This window comes from Salvia splendens, chromosome 5 (assembly GCF_004379255.2).
Source record: "Salvia splendens isolate huo1 chromosome 5, SspV2, whole genome shotgun sequence".
Classification (NCBI taxonomy): Eukaryota; Viridiplantae; Streptophyta; class Magnoliopsida; order Lamiales; family Lamiaceae; genus Salvia; species Salvia splendens.
Genome location: NC_056036.1, coordinates 33,462,320 through 33,483,644, shown reverse-complemented (window position 1 = coordinate 33,483,644; position 21,325 = coordinate 33,462,320). Strand labels below are relative to the sequence as shown.

The following is a 21,325-nucleotide window of genomic DNA, read 5'->3' as shown; positions in this document are numbered from 1 at the left end:
AAAAAAAAATTAAATGATGAAGGTATAAAAAAATGCTTTTAAAGTTTTGAAAAAATAGAAAAAATAATTACATATGTGAATTGTGTCGGTTTCTAAATGCATTAGAATATTAAAAAAAACGAATGAATGAAAAGTATAAATATGCATGAGATTTAGTAAAACAAAAGATGTGTGCATTAAATGGATTTATAAAGAGATTTGAATAAATAAATAAAAAGTAATACAAAAAGGACTATGTTGATGGCACTGAGGAGAATCGAATTCGAGCCTTTCCTACAAAAGAAGGGTTGATTAGGGTTTAGGGTTTAGGACGTGAATTGTTAATGAGTATACCAAAATACATTATGAACATAAGTTTTGGGGTACAATGGTACCCTTTCCCATGTGGCACGCCACTGATTAGGAGGAGGAGAAATCATACTCCCTCCGTCCCTCCCAAACGTTTATTTTCGACATGAGATTTAAGAAAGTTGTATTTAGTGAGTTAAATAAAGTAGAGGAAAGAATAAAGTAAGAGAAAGTAAAGTAAAAGAAAGAATAAAGTAGGTGTAATTAGATGTTTTGTTTTTAACCAAAAAAAATGACTCAAGTAACTTGGGACAACCTAAAATGGAATACGACTCAAGTAACTTGGGATGGATGGAGTAAAAATTACTCCCTCCGTAATTCAAAAAATAGAAACATTTAAAACGGCACAGGTTTCAATGCACAATTTGTAAAGTAAGTGAGAAGAATTGGTAAAGTAAGAGAGAAGAAAAGAAAAATGAGTAAAGTAAGAGAGTGAAAGAGAAAAAATAGTGAAAGTAGAGTTAGTGGATTGTGAGATAATGTACTAAAATAGAAAAATTTTAAAGTTTCTATTTTTAAGGAAAGATCCAAAATGAAAATAATTGTTATTTTTAAAATACGGACGGAATATATCTTAGCATTCCATTTCCTGCACTTGTAATTTTTTCCTTTTTTAAATACATATATTTTGTTGAGACTTAACAGAGAAAAGAATGACCACCGATGATGGTCTCTGGTTTGGAAAGGGTAAAAGAAAGAAAATGATTTGGGCAGTGATATTGGTTAGATGATAGAGCATAAATTTATCTCATCGTTGAATACAATGGCAATATAGTAAATATCAAATCCATGGGAATAGTATAGATACGAATTTGTGTTTGCACACACACCACTCGATTCACCTCCAAATATCTAAACCAGCCAATAGCTGTTGGCCTCTCCCTTTTCCCATATATTATCCCCGCCCTGCCACATTTATTTTAAATAACCAATAATATTATTCCATTTTCATTGCTTTTCTAACAAATCAAATTCAAATAATTCTAATAATAAGAGGAGGAAGAAGAAGAAACAACAGTCACACATATACACACCTCACCTTGCGCTTCCCCCAAACAGGTAACCTAACTGGATTTCTTTCTCCATTGTTATTTTTCTTGTTTTCATTTTTTTTATTTGCGAATTCATCGATCTTATCCAACTACCAATAGCATGCATATATATTTGTTTCTTAGCTGAAGGCGAGTGAATTATGGTGTGGTGATGATCATGGCCACTGCCGTCGTCGGACTGCACACCGCCACCGGAAAAAGCCTCCTCCGCCTCGGCGCTACCTCCTACTACTCCGATCTCTCCGCCGAAAGGCTCAATTGCTCCACAGATCCCTCCACCACCACCTCCTCTTCCTCCTCCATCAATTTCATCTCCTCCTCCGGCGATAAATCGCGCTCACGACGCCGCCCGCACTCCATCAAAGCCCTAAGAGATCCTCACCCCTGCCTCTCCGATCCAGATCATCTCGTCGATGCGGTGCTTCTACTGCAGAAATCTATGCTCGAGAAGCAATGGAATCTCGCCCCTAAAACTGAGGTCACTTGTTCCGGAACATCCGCCCGCCGCCGCAGGCTGGAATCCACGAAGAGAGTTGAGAAGCCGATTATGAATCCCGAGCTTCTTCGCAGAGGCTATGTCAAGAGCGACCAGCTCCTCACTCATGCCCAAGTCGTTCAGCTCTCGCACAAAATCAAAGCCGGCCTTGCCTTGGAAGAGCGGAGGGCCAGGTTTTAAAAAATAGTGATTCACATAGCATTATTATGTTTTTCATTATTGTGTTGTTGTGGTTGTTGATGTGATCAATCAATCCATCAGGCTGAAGCAGAGATTAGGCTGCGAGCCCTCGGATGAGCAGCTTGCGGCCTCCCTGAGAATGAGCCGTGCTAATCTGCAGTCGAAGATGATTGAGTGCTCGCTGGCCAGAGAGAAGCTGGCGATGAGCAATATCCGGCTCGTCATGTCTATTGCTCAACGATACGACAACATGGGTGCTGAAATGCCTGATCTTATTCAGGCCGGACTCATTGGATTGCTACGCGGGATTGAGAAGTTTGATTCCTCAAAGGGATTCAAGATCTCTACCTACGTGTATTGGTGGATAAGACAGGGTGTTTCGAGAGCTTTAGTCGAGAGCTCTAGAACCCTAAGGCTGCCAACGCATTTACACGAAAGGCTAACTTTGATCAGAAATGCAAAGGCTAGGCTTGAAGAAAGAGGAGTAACTCCATCTGTTGATGTGAGTATGCCTAGCTATTGGTTTCCATGTTTTAACATCTCAGATCTAACATGTCATTTGATGCCTATTGCAGAGAATTGCTGAGAGTCTCAACATGACTGAGAGGAAAGTGAGGAATGCTACTGAGGTATACTAATGTTTTTTTTATTTATGGGTCATTATTCAATTTCAAATGGATTCTGCATTTCCATCCTAATAACACTATCTTTACAGGCAGTCAGCAAGGTTTTCTCTCTTGACAGAGAAGCATACCCCTCTTTAAATGGTCTTCCTGGTGAAACTCTTCATAGCGTAAGTACACGACTCATATCTTCTTCATATTATGATTTTCTGTTTGATTCTAATATTAAGTGCTTATGCAGTACATTGCAGATACTCACATCGAGAATAACCCATGGACTGGAGTCGATGAGTGGGCACTTAAGGTACTAAAACCCCAGAAAAGCTCTTTGAATATGATATTACATTAGAGATCCCTCTTTGTCCCTCCTAACTTTAGGGGGAAGCATAATAAGTGTCAAAATTTTCGTCTTAAGTTAGGATCAGTTTCATTCTTTTATCCTGCTCCTTTCCTTTTGGATGTGAATATGTTCTTCTTATGTTAAGTGAAAGACCAAAATGAACCAAAACATAGGGGAAGTAAACATGGTTTGTGTGTTTGCAGGATGAAGTAGATAAACTTATTAGTGTGACGTTGCGAGAAAGGGAACAGGATATTATCCGTCTATACTATGGCCTAGATAATGAATGCCTCACTTGGGAAGACATTAGCAGACGGTATGGACTCTAGCCAAATTGTGTTCCCTGGCTTGGATTAGATTGATGATGAATTGACTGAACCATTTTGTTGGTAAATTTTCAGCATAGGTTTGTCGAGAGAGAGAGTAAGGCAGGTTGGGCTCGTGGCGCTGGAGAAATTAAAACATGCTGCCAGGAAAAGCGGATTGGAGACAATGTTGGTGCAACACTGATAGCTATAAATACTGAGAGCTTAATGTATATATAGAGCAGAAAAGGACGTTATAGATGAGGATCATATGCCATTTTTACACAATATTCATAAGGATGTACTTACAATTTTTAGACATGTTAGATCTCTGTCTGATGTCTATGATTTCATACAACTACTAACCATAATCACTTCACATTGCCAACACAATGGCTAACAATTGTTAGGAGAAGCTAGTGCTGCCATATGCGAAATAATTGAAGGCTGGACATACGTAGAAATAGTTGAGTTAAGATAGTAGATGTTGATACATCATACTACTAGACTGTTTTAGCTAGAAAAAACCAAATTCCTAGCTCCCAACACATAAAACAAAACAAGCACTAGGCACACAAACATCATGTGGATGGCTAAGCACGACCATCCCACAAGCATAGGCCATTAGCTTTTTCCATCCTGAGCAGATTTTCAACTTGCGCGGGCGGGTTTAGACCAAATTTATTAGCTCGCTCCCAGCGATCCAGACGGTTCATCCCTATGCAGGGCCCATAAGCCATGTTCATGTCAAATTGCCTCAGAACCTCCTCTTTCTCATCATACTCTTCTGCATTATGTCAAAATGCATTGCATCAGAAATTATCTTTAACCAACCTCTCTTTCAGAGTAAGCATTGGCACTGCCTTGTGTCATCTTTTGAATATAGAAAGCTTTGTTAATTCCACAAGTATTGTTCCCATGAAACACCCTGTCTGCCATCTTAGTTTCTAAGTAAGTAGAAAATTGAGAAAAGAAGGTAACAGTGCAATCTGGTTTTAAAACATACTACTGTAACAGAAATACTGTAAAAACACTATAAGAAACAATTGCAAACTCCATGAGCCTCTTCACAATATGATTCTTCAAAAAGTTTAAAACATAGTTTCAATGCTAGGTTATATAAACTCAAAAATCACACTTAGATGGAGGCACTAACTTAATTTAGAATTTAACCTTATTAAGTTAGTTAGATTGTTGACCTAATTTAATTAGTGAATTGTCTTATGAATTAGCTCAATTTAATCAGCCATATTTATGTAAATATAAATGGATTTGTATTTAAATTAATTTAATTAGTTGATCCAAAAATGGTTTAGTTAATTAAATGGATTCTGTCATGTAATGAAGTTACCTCGTTTGCTTAATGTACTAAGCAAAATTCTGTCATTTAATGAAGTCTTGTTCGTCATTTAATGAAGTAGGAATACTTATTATAGGTTAATGGAAATGTATAAAAGGTAAGTGAACAAAAATATTCTTTTGAATTTGATTTGATGTAAATGATCGGAACAAAATCACCTTTTGACCTGACATTTACATTCAAATGAGTTTGGTATAATAATTGAAAAAACTTATGATTTGCTTGAAACTTCAGCAGATAGTTGAATCTCCAATGAAACTGCCATAAGAATGTTGTATTTACAAAATTCAAAAGGAAATTCTCAAAAAACATGGAGGAAATTTTAATATAAAATCAGAAAAAAAAAACTTCGAAACACAAAGAAAGCAATTGAATGATCATTAGCTCTTTGTCATAAGGGTGAAAAGCTTAAGAAGGCGTGACTGATAAAAAATTAGGGTTCACGCAATCGTTTGGTTGCAAACTGATGCATGGAAATGAGATTAGTGACACGTAAAAGCCGAAGACGAGCTGCCGAAGACGAGCTGAAATGACACGTAAAAGCCGAAGACGAGCTGCCGAAGACGAGCTGAAATGACACGTAAAAGCCGAAGACGAGCTGCCGAAGACGAGCTGAAATGACACGTGTACACTCAAGGGAAGCTGAGAGAAGATTGACACGTGGCATGAAGATTAGTTAGGAACGAGTTAGTTACAACTGCCAATCGAAGTAGTTAGCTAGCTCATAGCTTTATAATCTGTAGCTTCTTCAATTTGTAATTCATCATCGAAATTAATGCAAAACACTACTTCTTCTTCATTCTACTCTCCTTCTCGAGGTTCCATACAAGTAGGTGCAATTCCGGTCACTGTTCCGATCATCGGTGACCCCGATTCCGCACCAAGTGGTATCAGCCTAAACGATCCGACTTCCGTCATGGTGGACACCCGCTCCGGTGAGATGCGACGTCTGGAGGAATCAGTCAAGGCTACTATGGCTGAATTCTCTGCAAAACTTACTGAATCTGAGGAAGCACGCGACCTCACTATGAAAGAATTCCGAGAAGAGCTCCTAGCTCTTCAATTGCAACAAAACGAACTGATTTCTCGTTTTGTTCCACCGGCGAATGGTGCTGCGAACGCCCAATTTAATGGTGCGGGTGTTGGAGCTCAGCCTCGCCAACAATATTTTGCTACTCGTCAATCAAAGGTTGGCTTTCCTATTTTCAACGGAGAGGATTTAACTGGTTGGATTCTTCGTTGTGATCATTTCTTCGCGGTGGATCTGACACCGGAAGAGTCGAAAGTGCGTCTCGCGGTGATCAATTTCGAGGGCCGTGCACTTCAATGGTTCCAAAATTGGGCGAAATATCAAGATAGAGCAATGACTACGCCGTGGCCGATGTTCCTGCGAGCTCTAGAAGGTCGATTTGGTGATCAACTACTCGGAGATCCAATGACTGAGCTTCTCACTCTCAAGCAAACAGGTTCGTTCGCTGATTACCATGACCGTTTTGAATTGCTCCTTGGTCGCGTGTCCTTATCTGAATCTTATGCTATTAGCCATTTCATTAATGGATTGAAACCACATGTGCAAAAAGTTGTGCGAATGTTCATGCCACAAACATTAGTACACGCTTATGCCTTAGCTAGACTTCAAGATCTATCTACTACTGTTAAAGATGTCGCTCCTCAGAATTCTAAGCGATTTAATAGCAGTGACTATAGATCTACAGCACACTCTACACCACTACTCCCCACCCCTACTATGCCTGCTGTTAAAACTAAGAGATTATTAACTGAGGAAGAAATGGCGGATAAAAGAGCTAAGGGATTGTGCTATGGGTGCGATGAAAAGTTCGAAAGGGGACATCGCTGTGCTAGGAAGCAATTATACTTACTGGAAATAGATGATGGAGTGAGAGATTTCAGTGTTGATGATGAGATTCAGGAAGAGGAAATTAATGATGATGAAAATCCCCTGATCTCAATACATGCTATAAATGGCTCTCCTTCCAGAGGCTTTCGTACTATGCGCATCACTGGCCGTGTAAGTAAGAAAGCTATCCACATTCTTATCGATTCAGGCAGTACTCACAACTTCTTAGATTTACATTTGGCAAAGAAATTGGGCCTCCAACTCACTCCAGTAAAATCAGTGATGGTCGATGTTGCTGATGGTAACAGGTTGGAGTGTAAATCTATGTGCAAAGGCATGCGTTGGTGGTTGAGAGGTACCCCTTTTGTCACAGATGTTCTTCTACTTCCTTTGGGAAATTGTGATATGGTGCTAGGCATACAATGGTTGGAGACATTAGGAGTTATCCAGTGGGACTTCAAGAATTTAACAATGGACTTCACTTTAAATGGTCAAAGACATTTGGTGAGAGGGAGCCAGAAAGAGCTAACAGTCCACACGGTTTCAGAAAAGGAAATGACTAAACTCCTTACTCATAATGATGGAATTCAATTGTGTTGTATACAAGTCGATAATGAAAGGAACACTACTCTGCTTTCTGTGGAGAAATCAGATGAATCTGAACTGCCAACTCCTAACAGTATCAAGCTATTTCTGGAGGATCAGAAGGCTATCTTTGCTGAGCCTACATCCTTACCTCCCTTGAGATCTCATAACCATAGAATCACTCTCATACCGGGCTCTTCACCTGTAAATTCAAGGCCCTACAGACATTCTGCTTTACAGAAAAATGTGATTGAGAAGCAGGTATCTGATTTACTTAAACAAGGATTTATTCAGCCGAGTTCTAGCCCGTTTTCTTCCCCGGTGGTCTTAGTAAAGAAGAAAGATGGTACGTGGAGAATGTGTGTGGATTATAGACATTTGAATAAGATCACTATCAAAGACAAGTATCCCATTCCTCTCATTGATGAACTACTTGAAGAATTGAAAGGAGCTACGGTTTTCTCTAAAATTGATCTAAGAGCAGGGTACCACCAGATCAGAATGGAAGCTGAGGACATCCCAAAAACTGCTTTTCGTACACATGATGGTCACTATGAATTCGCGGTGATGCCTTTCGGCCTCACCAATGCCCCAGCCACATTCCAAAGCTTAATGAATGATGTGTTTCGACCCTTCTTGAGGAAGTTCGTGCTTGTGTTTTTTGATGACATATTGATATATAGCACTGATTTGGATGCTCATTTGAATCATTTGAAATTGGTTTTCCAGAAATTACACGAGTATACTCTCTTTGCTAAGGAAAGTAAATGTGAGTTTGCTAAAGGAAAAGTGGAATATCTGGGCCACATTATCTCAGCCGAGGGTGTTGCAACTGACCCTAAGAAACTTCAAGCTATGAGAGAATGGCCTACACCAACTGATGTTTCAAAACTCAGAGGATTTCTTGGACTTACGGGTTACTACAGAAAATTTATCAAGGGTTATGGTATTATTTGTAGACCTTTAACTGATTTGCTCAAGAAAGATGCTTTTTGTTGGGATGCAGCAGCTGAGTCAGCTTTCATACAGCTAAAGAAGGCTATGCTATCGCCTCCAGTATTAGCATTGCCTGACTTTTCATTACCTTTTGTGGTAGAGACTGATGCATCCAGCTATGGCATAGGTGTTGTTTTGATGCAAAATAACCATCCAATTGCCTTCATTAGTAAAACACTCTCTCCAAAGAATAGAGCTCTTTCAGTATATGATAAGGAATTGTTGGCCATTGTATTTGCTGTCACACAGTGGAGCCACTATTTGAGTACACAACCCTTTGAAGTCAGAACAGATCATAAAACCTTGAGTCATCTATTGAAGCAAAAGCTATCAACCCCTGCTCAGCTCAGTTGGTTGTCAAAGTTAATGGCTTTTGATTTTGCAATCACATACAAAAAGGGAGTTGAAAACGTAGTTGCTGATGCTCTCTCCCGGGTGCATTCCTCTGAGATTTTTTGTATGGCTTTAACAACAATTTCTACTGACATATACCCTCTGATTCAAGCTACTTGGGAATCTGATCCACAGCTAAAGAAAGTGATCACTGAGCTTCAACTCGATCCTGATGCACCCTCTAAGTTCTCCTGGATTGGCAATCAATTGAGAAGGAAAGGCCGGCTGGTAGTGGGGAATGATCAGGAATTGAGACTCAAGATTATTCAACTTTTTCATAGTTCAAGTGCAGGAGGTCACTCAGGCGTATTAGCCACTTACAAAAGACTCTCTTCTTTATTCTATTGGGTGAACATGGAAAAACAAATTCGGAACTTCATCCGGGAATGTGATATCTGTCAACGCTATAAGTATGACAACAGCGCATATCCGGGCCTCTTACAACCATTGCCTATTCCAGAAGAAGCCTGGTCTCAAATCAGTTTGGACTTTATTGAAGGCCTTCCACTCTCTCATGGGAAGTCCACCGTTTTGGTTGTTGTGGATCGCCTCACCAAATATGCTCACTTCATGTCCCTTACACATCCTTATTCGGCTCTCACAGTGGCTCAATCTTTCCTCGATCATGTCTTCAAGCTGCATGGGTTACCAAGCATCCTTATCAGTGATAGAGACAAGGTGTTTATGAGTAAATTTTGGTCTGAATTCTTTAAGCTTCAAGGTGTGGAATTGCACATGTCTACAGCTTATCATCCACAATCGGATGGGCAAACAGAGGTAGTTAATCGCTGCCTTGAAACTTATCTCCTTTGCATGTGCGGGGATCAACCAATCGACTGGAGTAAATGGCTCAACTTGGCAGAATTTTGGTACAACACTTCCTTCCACTCAGCTATCCAAACCACTCCTTTTGAAGCTCTCTATGGGTACCCTCCACCTATCCACATCCCTTACTTCAAAGGCGACTCCTCAGTCCATGATGTGAATGAAAGTTTGATGGCGCGGGAAGCAATGTTAGAGGTACTTAAACATCATTTGGGACGTGCTCAGAAACGTATGAAGCAACAACATGATAAGCATAGGTCCGATCGCATATTTGCCTTGGGTGACTGGGTCTATCTGAAGCTACAGCCATACCGCCAAAATACACTACGCGATCGACAATTTCATAAGCTCAGCCCGAGATACTTTGGTCCCTTCAAGGTTGTCGATAAGTTTGGTGAAGTGGCATACAAGCTTTCCCTACCAGCTGACTCCAAGATTCATCCCGTGTTTCATGTATCCCAACTAAAGAAGAAAATGGGTCCTCTATCACAGCTCCACGGCACGCTCCCAGCCGTGGGTAACTCCACCTTTCTCGAACCAATACAAATCCTTGAGCGACGCCTGGTTAAACGGGGTAACAAACCAGCAACGCAGGTCCTAATCCATTGGGCCAACTCTTTCCCGGAGGATGCTACATGGGAATTTCTTCATGATATCCAAGAACGCTTTCCGCATTTTCAACCTTGAGGACAAGGTTAATTGAAGGGGAGGAGATTTGATGCATGGAAATGAGATTAGTGACACGTAAAAGCCGAAGACGAGCTGCCGAAGACGAGCTGAAATGACACGTAAAAGCCGAAGACGAGCTGCCGAAGACGAGCTGAAATGACACGTAAAAGCCGAAGACGAGCTGCCGAAGACGAGCTGAAATGACACGTGTACACTCAAGGGAAGCTGAGAGAAGATTGACACGTGGCATGAAGATTAGTTAGGAACGAGTTAGTTACAACTGCCAATCGAAGTAGTTAGCTAGCTCATAGCTTTATAATCTGTAGCTTCTTCAATTTGTAATTCATCATCGAAATTAATGCAAAACACTACTTCTTCTTCATTCTACTCTCCTTCTCGAGGTTCCATACAAGTAGGTGCAATTCCGGTCACTGTTCCGATCATCGGTGACCCCGATTCCGCACCACAAACAAATGAACAATAGGAGTGAGTAAAGGAGGCATAGTAGGAGAGGAGGTGACCTTGAAGATCGAGAGTAGCATGGGAGATTAGAGCCGGGGGCTGGACAACGTCGGAGCCGAAAGAGGCGGATTTGTTGCTCTTCTTCGCCGCTCCTGGCTTTCCTTTCTTTTTCTCTCGGAAAAATCCTTTGACCCCCGTCGACGCCATTGATTTGATACTGATCTCAACCAGGAGGTTACGGTGGTGGTGGTGGTGGTGGTGGTGAAATTTTGAAATTTGAATTGGGGGATTAGGGATTCGGATTTTGTTTAGAGAAGGGAAATTGCAGAAAAGCCCTCCGATTTTAGATAAACTACAAGAAAGTGCTTAAATGGGCTTCACTTATAATGGCCCATATGAGCTAAGGCCTAGCCCATTTATAAATGCTTCCCTGGAAAGCTAAGCAAAGGCAATTTAATTGCTTTCTTCTCCGGCGCCATGAATGAATGAGGCATAGCTCATTACAATGGAAGAAAACAAGGCACAGCAACAGCAGCAATTGTTGCAGCAACAGCTGCTGATGCAACAGATCCAAAGGCAGAAAGATGCCATGTCACGGTTCCCCTCCAACATCGACGCCCATCTCCGCCCTCAGGGTCAGGCGCAGGCTCAGCACCCCTCTCTTCTCCAATCCCGCCCTCTCACTAACCCTAACCCTAATCCTAATCCTAATTCTGCTCCCCAACAACCGAATCAGCTCCACCCCAATCCCAACCCAAACCCTAACCCTAATTCCTCTTCTGCACCGACTACTGTAATTAACCAGCACCAGCAACAACAGCAGCAGCAGCACAAGGCTTCTCTCCAGCTTGCTTATCAAGACGCTTGGCGTGTCTGTCATCCCGACTTCAAGCGCCCTTTCTCTTCCCTCGAGGATGCCTGCGAGAGGTTTTTCTTGCAACTTAAATCTCTTTTCATTTCTCGCAAACTGTAATACTATTGTGGGTGTTACTTTCATTTCTTCTTCTTCGTGGTTTTGCATTGTGAATCGAGGTCTGTATTACCCTGGGCATAAAATTGGAGGAAATCGGGTTTATAGGCTACTTTGCCTTTAAAATAACGTAAATGTACCCATTTTGTTATCTATTCCATAAAAGGGAAAAACGCCACTCTCGTTGGCGTGTTTTAAGTGAAAACGCCACCCGTATTGGCGTTTTACAACGTATATGTCGTCGTATTGCATGTACGTCGTGGTTGGCGTTTGAACGAAAAACGTCAATCCCACTGGCGTGTTTCAAAAAACGCCAATTCGGGTGGCGTTTTTCATGCCTTCCGCCGTGAAAAAAAAACCAAAAATTATCCCAAGTTATACACGCCAATGGGATTGGCGTGTTTCAACCTTTCAAGGCAAACTTTCGTTCAGGCATTTCATCAAACACTTGGAGGGCAAACTTTCGTTCAGGCATTTCATCAAACAGTTGGTTCAAATAATAGCTCAGATGCAGCGCAACATGGTGATTCTTCCGTAGCAGGTTCGCCTTCTAGACTTGCTCCAGTTACGAAGATTGAATATATGGTTGGTTTACATGAAGGTTTGGTGTAAATAAAGTCACGACTCTGTGGAGAATCATCCAATTTACAAGTTATTTCAATCGTTGGAATGGGGGCATTGGTAAAACTACTCTTGCAAAGTGTGCTTACGATGATCCGCTTATGGTGCAGCATTTTGACATCCGTGCTTGGGTCACAGTATCACAGGACTACAATGCAGAGGCAATCTTTTCAAGCCTCCTAGCTTCCATGGAAGAATTCAACACAGAAAGATCTGAGCGGAGTAGTGAAAACGCCAAACAATCCCTATGCATACCTAGTGGTGCTCGGTTTTAACCGGACCAGCGGTTATGAACCAGAACCGGACAGTTTAGAAACCATGAGCATCATCACTATGCATACCTGCTCTACACTATATCTAGTACAGAGATCACTTTCAAAAAGCAAAAACTGCCACCAAACACAGAGAAAGATGATCACTACCTAATTTACACATACCTGCTCTCCAAGTGTTTGATGAAATGCCTGAACGAAAGTTTTCCTTGAAAGGTTGAAACACGCCAATCCCATTGGCGTGTATAACTTGGGATAATTTTTGGCTTTTTTTTCACGGCGGAAGGCATGAAAAACGCCACCCGAATTGGCGTTTTTTGAAACACGCCAGTGGGATTGGCGTTTTTTCGTTCAAACGCCAACCACGTCAGCGTCTTTCAACGTACATGCAATACGACGACACATACGTTGTAAAACGCCAATACGGGTGGCGTTTTCACTTAAAACACGCCAACGAGAGTGGCGTTTTTCCCATTTATGGAATAGATAACAAAATTGGTACATTTACGTTATTTTAAAGGCAAAGTAGCCTATAAACCCCATTTCCTCCATAAAATTGGGGAGTTGGATGATTACCTATTTATTAGGTGTTCTGTTGTATCCTCATCTGCAATATTAGACCCATAAGATGCAATGCATAAAAAGCTAATGTATTTATGGTTGTTCAGTGCCATGCCCTTTATTTGGCTGATAAATCATTGAGCTTTAGATCGGGCATCCCCGACAAATGAAACCTAGTAGAGTTAAACAAAATTGAACCAAACTCGCTTTCTTTTGAATTGGAATGTTATTTGCCCACCTATCACTTCAACTATAAGGAAATGAAAACGGAATATAGGGGATAGTGTAGTGGGTACTCTTCTTTAGCTTCTCTGATGGTATAGGAACCTGAATACGGGCAACCCACTGCTGTGCTTTTATAATTCTTACTGGGAGCATAACCACTACGGATTTTTGAACTGTTTTTCTCTCTTGAATTGTGCATAGGCTATTACCATACCATGTCGTGGCAGACTATGAAGCAGAGGAAGATGACAAGATCCTTGATACAGCCACCACAGGCCAAATTCTTTCTCGCTCTCAGCAGTGGGACAATAACATTGCTGCCAAAGTAGCAGAATTCACAGCTACATTCGAGAAGCAAGTCCTGGCATTCAACATTATTTCCCGCAAGCGGGGTCTTGGGGAGTTTCGGACTGAAGAAAAGTTGATGATGGAGCAATTCCTCTTACAAGAGGAGAAGCGGTCACTGCTGGAATTAAGGGCGGAAATGGATTCGAGGCAAAAGGCTAGTCGAGAAAGTCATGAAGCAAATATGCGGATGGCAGCCGTGGCACATGATCAAGCTCGTGCAGAATCACAAGTGCATGCAGAAATTATGGCCCGGGCTCCGATAAGAGGAAGTGCACTTGGTTCTCGTGGTAATAGCACGATTTCTGACATGGGTGAGCAGGAGCAGGATTTCCATCAGGATGAAATTATGAATGGGTGGGGGAGCAATGCACAGAAAGATGATAGGGAGCCATCTGAAGACTTTTTGAATGATGATGAAACAGAAAATGGAGATAATGCTTTGCAAAGCGAGTGGCCTGAAGGAGGTGAGTTAGATCTGAATGCAAGATAATTTGTTCATCTTCAGAATAACACAGCTCAGGGTTAATAGTTTGAGGCTTTAATATGGCACCACACCGTTCATTTCAATCAGCATTGTGTTATTGAAATAGGCTCGAGTTCAATCATCTTTGTTGTTTTCTTTGATATTATAATTGTGGTTGTTTGTGAGTAACAAAAGAGATCATGAAAGGATGTATGTTGTTGGTCTTTCCTTCTTGTATATCTTTCCTTTTTTGTATCACCTGATAATGCCTCTATTTCCTCCCTAGCTCTCTCTCTCTCTCTCTCTCTCTCTCTCTCTCTCTCTCTAAGGTGATGTTTTTCTACTTGAACATACAATGATGCATCTGATTGTTAGAAGGTGACTAGCTGAGGTTTAAAATTGGCACTTGGCACTTGGCACTTGGCACCTTTTTAACATAGGTTTGGCAAGCAAGCATCACTATATCTCAAGGTTTGGCGATTTTTGTTACACTGGTTTCTGATTAGTTAGAAGACTGATACTTGTAATTTATCCAACTTTGGATAAATTTTGGTTTTTTTACTACCATAAGTTGATAAAATCATAAATTTTAGTCTGGTTTAAATTCATGCGACATATTCAAACCTTCGTCACATTGTGCGTGTAACATGGACAGTGATCGGCGCCTAGATGGCGCTCGGCATGCTTTGTCGTGATGGGCTGCGCCGGACGCCGATCGGCGCACAAATTGGTGCGTGCTGATCGTGCGCCGATCAATATTTTTTCTTTTAAATTTTACTTATAAAATACCCTATTCACATTTAATTTTTTTCACCCAATTCTCACTTCTCTCTTCGACTCCCAATTTTCTCACTTCTGTAACAAATGGCTTCAGATGGTGAAGACCCAATAGATGAGCTCGTTTCGCAAGCCTTGTGGGAAGGGACAACGCACCAATTGGAACGACACATGCAGACAGAGCTGGAGGCGGCGGTCCCTCGACCGTTCTGGCATCGATGGACAATCATCCGCGAGTCCATGACCACATCGGAGGCTACCCAACGGTTGTTTGCTGACTACTTTGCCAAGGAGCCACGATGGGGGGCTGGCGTTTTAGACTGCAGCAAGATCTTTTCGTGCACATTGTTAGAGCATCCACAATAGCGCCTAGCGCACCGCCTAGCCGAGCGCCAGCGCTAGGCGATCTATTGCAGCCGCCTAGCGGATTTCGCGAAAAAAAAAACGCCTAGCGCTCGGCGGTTCCGCGGCGCTAGGCGGTGCGCTAGGCGATCCGCTAGGCTCTATTGCAGCGTCCGGATCACCTAGCGCACCGCCTAGCGCGAATTTTTAATTTTTTTTTTGTTTCCGAAACACTATATATACGCGACTTGCATGTCATTTTCATTCGCACCACTTGTATTAACGAGTACTCTCTCTATCTAAATTTCTGTACAAGATCAATAACGGTAAATGGATCTCAACAACGAGCCTACTTCAGGGAGTAGCGGATCTCAAACTCCCCCGATCCCCGTGGGAGGTGGATGGAATCAGATGCCCCCATACTACAACATGTACCCGTGGCAGCAGATGATGCCCGGGATACCAGCGGGGGCGACGAGGAGTGAATTATTGTACTTTTTTAAAAATTATTGTAATTTTTTTATAATTATTGTAATTTTTTTAAATTATTGTACTTTTTAAAATTTTAATAGTATTATTAATGTTTCCCGTATGTCTCGTAAATTAAATTTCGTATATTGTGTGATTGTTAATTATTTCATTTTGTATATATTTGTTAATAGTGATATGGATATTATGTGGCTAGGCTATGGCTGAGCTATTGCTGGGCTATTTGCTTGTTTTGATGATGTGGCAGGAGGATTTTTAGTGCTGATAATGTGGCAGTGGCTAGGCTATGGCTGGGCTATTGCTATTGTAGATGGCCTTAACACGTTGTCAGCACGTTACGTGTCGTGCTGAGAAGCAAATAGCCCAGCAATAGCAAACAAGAGTTGAAAATAATAGACATCATCGAAAATAATAGACATCATCGCTAACCAAACTTTTGAGAAAAAAACAACCGATCAAGAGATAATAATAAAAGACACAACATCCAGTCTGGAGTAAAGTAGCAACCGAACAAGCCTTATAAGTGATAAGTTCCTACTCAAAGTACATAATCCAGACACAACAAAACAAACCAAGAGAAGTTGACTGAGACATACACGAGTTGATTATTACAAAACCTAAAAACAAACCAAACTAAACTAAACTAAACCAGACCAAACCAACATGAGTACAAGTTAGAAAAGCCTACACAAGTAGCGGTAGTCAAGTTTGGAGTTTATAAAAGAACATTTATGCTAATAAAACAGTTAGTGATCAGCATCCATCTTATTCAATTGGAAACCACCTTCATCGTTCTTATGCACCTCAACCTTAAACTTCTCCTCTTTACCACCTCTCTTCACTTTCAGAAGCATGGCAAATTTGGCAGATGATTCAACAACCTATCCAGTGGAATTAAGTTATAGACACATTAGTTATATAAAAGTTGGCAAAATGAAAAAAATTACATATGGATTCGAAGAATGAGTTGAACTTGTCAGCATATATACTATCAAGCAACATATCCAGTAGCAAACATCATCATCGGTAAGGATAATTACTGAGTAAGCACCGAAACAATGATGCACCACCTTGAACTTCCATGTGCCAAAGAAACTCATTATCTTATCTAAAAAGACTATCGATTAAAAACCCCACGGAGACCTACATCTATGAATTAAAAGATTGTGTGCTAAATGGAATTTTCGAGTGCCACAATCAACTTTTGAAAATTGCTACTTAATACAATACCAATCAATCAAAGAAAACTCACCTCTGCATTAGCGTGTACAATCTCACTAAGTTCATAAGGAAGTAAAGAGTTAGATCTCTCCTGGATGGTCTTGACAGCATGGTGAGCAGCATCTTGAACAACAGGATCATGCACCGGCACTGATTTCCAGCCAGGCACATCTTCTTCTGTAGAAGCAAAACCCAAGTCTTGGAATTTCAGGACTCAATTTCACACATATATCTAACCAACATGATTTGAACTACATAAAGAAATTATCAAATTTGATTCAAATAATCAACCCCTCAGTGTTCAATAGCAATGGGTAGTGCTCAATGGCACATGAATAGTGTCAATGCTTAACTTCCTAATGTTTAAAGCAGTAGTGAATAGTGTAAGTTGGGATGCCCTTAGCATGTTCCTATTGGATTGAATCTAGTGGTACTACAATTTACTAAACTTACAACAGTATCAAAGGAATTGATAATCTGAAACGGAGAAAGATGCAGAAAATTTGAAAAAAGGGGAAATGAATTAGGTCGGTACCCTTCTTAGCACCGAGATCGGATGGAGTAAAGGAAGGAACATCGCCAACATGTTTGAACTCTTGAAGCTGCATAAAATCCTCCCATGGTTTAACCCAGATTTTGGCCTCATACAGTTTCTTCTTCCCGGCGTCGGTAACTTCGAGGGTAAGGTGATGGATCGTGCCAGCGACCACTTGCTCTTGCGCCTTGACGACCCTGACTAGCTCAAGCAGCATATTCTGCCACACACAATATATGTGTCAAATTGAAGAGGGAGAGAGAAGTGGGGGGAGTGATACTGATACCTCTTTATTGTTGTGGTGATCAACGGCAAATTTGGCGAGAGAATGGACATCGGAGTTGGAATCGCGTGGAGCGCCGAGAGTAGCCATGTTATCGGTGGGTTGATCGGAGCAAAACCCTAAATCGGAATGGGAAAGAGAGGAAGAGAGGGAATGGGCACCGAGTAAGAAAAGGAAGAAGAAACAGAGGTGTGTCATTGTCAATTGCATTTGAAGATTGCCTAACGCGTGTTTTTATTTACGCCTTCCTTTCCCAATTTCTTTTGTTTTCTTTTATTTAAATCACACACTTCAAGGAAAAACGTTCGATTATTTATTTATTAGTGTGGTCAGAATCTTATTATTTCCTCTTTTCCATAATACTCATTCCGTCGCTTAAATTTTATCTCTCATCCCTCCCACAAAATTTGTCACATTTCACTTCTACTATTTTTAGAGTAGAATTCATATACCACTAATTCAATTTAACTCATCTTTTATTATAAAACTACTTCCTTCATCCCAGCTAAAATGACACATTTCTTAGCCGACACAGGATTGTAGGAGCTAATGGTTAAAGAGTTTAATTGTAAAGAGAAAATGTGGGTGTAAGTATTAAAATAGAGAGAGAAAGAAAGATGAATATTTTAATAGGAGTGAGAAAAAGTAGTTTTTTTTTTAAATTAACTTCATATATTTATATCATATATATGAAGGAGGAAATTACAAATCAACTCCTATAACAAGGAGGAAAGACAAATTACGCCACACAGGGTTCGAACTCGAGACCTCCAGGATGGACGCGGTATCCAGCACCTCCAGAAAAAGTGGTTGAGTGTATTAATTAGAGAGAAAAAGTTTCCATAAAAGGAATCTTATTTGGGACATACTAAAAAGAAAAATGTGTCAATATATAAAAGTAGGGATCACTCTTTATTAACTTTTTTAACACACTTTCAATTACATTTTTTAAAACATGTGACGGTCAAAGTGTACAAAATTTAAGGGACGAATGGAGTATATGTCACACTTTGATGGCATAGGATTTTTAAAAAGGGATATTGACATCTAATATAATAGAACTTTCAAAAAGTAGGGTTTTTCCCATTAACTTTGAAATTGGCTAATAATATCACGACCTTTACCCTGAGTTTGCTATTTTCCACCAATGGAAAAATTCCGGCTATATTAATAGATTGAAGAACAATTTTAGAGGGTGTACTTCAAGAAAAACTATATTCAAAGATTGAAAAACTTGAAACTCTCGAAGTTGTTGTCGAGAAATTACGAAAAAAAATTCGTAACATAAAATTGTTTGCCTTAATTTTTGCATTGGTGGGAAATAACAAACTCAGGGTAAAGTTCGAGATATTGTTTGTCAATTTCAAAGTTCGTGGGAAAAACCCAACTTTTTGAAAGTTCCATGATATTAGGTGCCAATATCCCTTAAAAATGTTATTTCATACTCCTTCCGTTCCATAGTAGTGGAGTCATTTTTCTATTTCAGAACGTTCCATCATAGTAGAGTCATTTCCGTATTTAGCAAAAAGTAACATTTTTTCCTTCACTTACTCTATTATCTCTACTTTTCTTTCTTTCCTACTTTTTTATCTTTTCACTTAATATTTTTAATATCTTTTTCTTAATATCCGTGCTGAAAAAATAGCAACTTTACTACTATGGGACGAATGAAGTATATTAAATTGAAGAAGAAAACAATGTATTTCTATTAATATAAAAAATAACTTTTTTAAAAAGAAAAAAATAATACTCCCTCCGTCCACAAAAAATAGACCACATTGTGAATGACGCGTGTTTTAATGTGGAATTGCTAAAGTAAGAGAGAAGTATTGTTAGTGGAATGTGAGATCCATATTACTAGTAGTGTTTAATTGTGTTAGGTAGCATATGTTGGGTCCTATTTCAAATTTGGTTTATTTTTTGTGGACAACCAAAAATGACAAATGTGGTCTATTTTTTGTGGACGGATGAGTATTTTTTTACGTGATAAATTAAAAAACAAAGTATGAAATTTATTAGAAAACGTGCAAAGTTAGATGAAAGATGTTAAGGGTGTTTCCCTTAACAAGCACCGGCGGCGAGTTTCGCTCGGCGGTGAAGATAAATTTCCGGCGACCAATAGGCTCGACGGACGATGGCAGAGTTTCTGTGCGCAGGAGTCGCTCCCGTCGGGCAGATAACTCGGCTGCTGATAGAATACTCGGGCTTCCAATTAGGATCGGCGGAGGGAATCCAAAGTTAGGACTGGAAAACACACGTTATCTTTGGTGGAGAAAATATTTCATTAATTGATTGCCTGAATAAAAATGATAACAATTGATCCTATTTATAATACTAGAACTACTACCCTAACTTAATGAACAAGAAACAAATATAAGAAAAGATATGCAAAACCATAATATATCTAAACTAAATAATAATAATTGCAGACTCGTATCAACCCCCCCACGGTTAAAATCCACCTTGTCCTCAAGGTGGAAACCACGAACCAACGACGAGAGTTGACAGCAAAAGCTATTGCGAAGCGTCTCCTCATGGATCAAATACATATCGAACAGTTGAATGTCTCCCTTTATCACCTCCAAGAATGCTCAAATATGATGTGTCAGTGCACGGAGGGATGAATCGTGTATCGACGTCGAGTGATGTCGAACGATGAACAATACTTGGAACATCGCCTTCAAAGAAATCCACATAGAAATAGGCAGTTCTCCTTACACCAGTGCAAGCATTTCCTCTCTTAAACCAACAATTCGCAACATCCATCGATGAAAGTTGAACAACATTGAACGATGCGATTATCTTCTCCACTGCACCAATAGAACCATCCTCTTCTTTATCTTCTAGCAATGTCTCCTCCTCTTCACCAATCTTCTCATCATATACCCCAACGAGCCCTTGCAGCGTCATATTGTCAGTCTTGACGATCTCTTCCATGGCCTCGTCGTTTGGAACATAACTATTAGCGCCCCCATTGTGAGCAACGCTGTCAGGAACATCCTCAGCTAGATTATCGTCATCAATATTCTCCTCAAACATTGCATTCACGCGGGCGAGAAGGGCGGCTTGCTCCAATCTATAAATACTCAGTTTATCGTTGTAATCACTTAGGGCGGCTAATTGGGCTGGGCAAGGCGAACGAACCATGAGATTGAGAGTATTGGGCAGACCACGCTGCTTCCCCGAATCAATAAACTTGTTGGACTGTTGTGGCATGTGCGTGAAGCCGGACCGTGGGGGGGCAACGGCAGTCAACGGAGCTGTGCCGTGACTCAGAAATCGGTCGGAGTGCGGTGACCGGTATGTAGGCTGCTCGGTGCGGCCATGATGAAGATATTGGTGTCGCCTCGGATACTCCTCAAAACCCTGTCGCTGACGGTGGTCTATGCGATCGTCCCACCCCCCTTGATCCCAATTGTTAGCAATGGTTTGCGGATGGGGTTGGTCGTGAAAGCGCCCCTGATACCTCGCGTTAGGATGTTGTGGAGGAGTTGGTCCATCTGCGAGCGGGAGCGGCGATGGGTCTCGCCATGGCTGTCCTGCACTTCGATGCTCTCCCCGGTCGGGAGCTGGCTCAGGTCGTGGCGGAGCCTATGATCTTCTGATACAACGATCCGTGGCATCCCACTTGTTCTCCAACTTATCAAACGCAGCCAGGATACGATCCAACTTGGCATGAATCTCTTTGTCGCGTGCGGTCTCTGCTGTTCTAGGAACAGCCCAGCA

The 21,325-nt window shown here is 40.8% G+C and overlaps 4 protein-coding genes across 5 annotated transcripts; 2 read left to right on the top strand and 2 right to left on the bottom strand.

Annotated features, from left to right (window-relative positions):
- Positions 1 to 1,266: 1,266 nt before the first annotated feature.
- Positions 1,267 to 3,670, top strand: LOC121805730 (RNA polymerase sigma factor sigA-like). Of its 2 annotated transcripts, none has more exons than XM_042205704.1 (8): positions 1,267 to 1,407; positions 1,524 to 2,069; positions 2,158 to 2,578; positions 2,652 to 2,705; positions 2,792 to 2,869; positions 2,941 to 3,003; positions 3,243 to 3,355; positions 3,441 to 3,670. In XM_042205704.1, the coding sequence occupies exons 2-8, from the start codon at positions 1,552 to 1,554 to the stop codon at positions 3,547 to 3,549; spliced, it is 1,356 nt and encodes a 451-aa protein (XP_042061638.1). In that variant the 5' UTR covers positions 1,267 to 1,407; positions 1,524 to 1,551; the 3' UTR covers positions 3,550 to 3,670. The 2 variants fall into 2 exon arrangements, with proteins under 2 accessions (XP_042061638.1, XP_042061639.1); XM_042205705.1 differs by having other exon boundaries at positions 1,312 to 1,407; positions 1,500 to 2,069.
- An 80-nt stretch (positions 3,671 to 3,750) lies between these two features.
- LOC121805731 (DNA polymerase delta subunit 4-like) lies at positions 3,751 to 10,798 on the bottom strand. Its single transcript, XM_042205706.1, has 2 exons — positions 10,552 to 10,798; positions 3,751 to 4,131 (listed from the first exon to the last, which is right to left on the bottom strand). The coding sequence occupies exons 1-2, from the start codon at positions 10,697 to 10,699 to the stop codon at positions 3,938 to 3,940; spliced, it is 342 nt and encodes a 113-aa protein (XP_042061640.1). The 5' UTR covers positions 10,700 to 10,798; the 3' UTR covers positions 3,751 to 3,937.
- Positions 10,799 to 10,947: 149 nt separating this feature from the next.
- Positions 10,948 to 14,176, top strand: LOC121805406. Its single transcript, XM_042205247.1, has 2 exons — positions 10,948 to 11,419; positions 13,343 to 14,176. The coding sequence occupies exons 1-2, from the start codon at positions 10,998 to 11,000 to the stop codon at positions 13,977 to 13,979; spliced, it is 1,059 nt and encodes a 352-aa protein (XP_042061181.1). The 5' UTR covers positions 10,948 to 10,997; the 3' UTR covers positions 13,980 to 14,176.
- Positions 14,177 to 16,023: 1,847 nt separating this feature from the next.
- On the bottom strand, positions 16,024 to 17,817 carry LOC121802329 (cysteine proteinase inhibitor 6-like). The gene is made up of 4 exons (XM_042201971.1): positions 17,603 to 17,817; positions 17,317 to 17,536; positions 16,813 to 16,958; positions 16,024 to 16,441 (listed from the first exon to the last, which is right to left on the bottom strand). Exons 1-4 carry the CDS (start codon positions 17,807 to 17,809, stop codon positions 16,307 to 16,309), a joined length of 708 nt encoding a protein of 235 aa, XP_042057905.1. The 5' UTR covers positions 17,810 to 17,817; the 3' UTR covers positions 16,024 to 16,306.
- Positions 17,818 to 21,325: the final 3,508 nt, after the last annotated feature.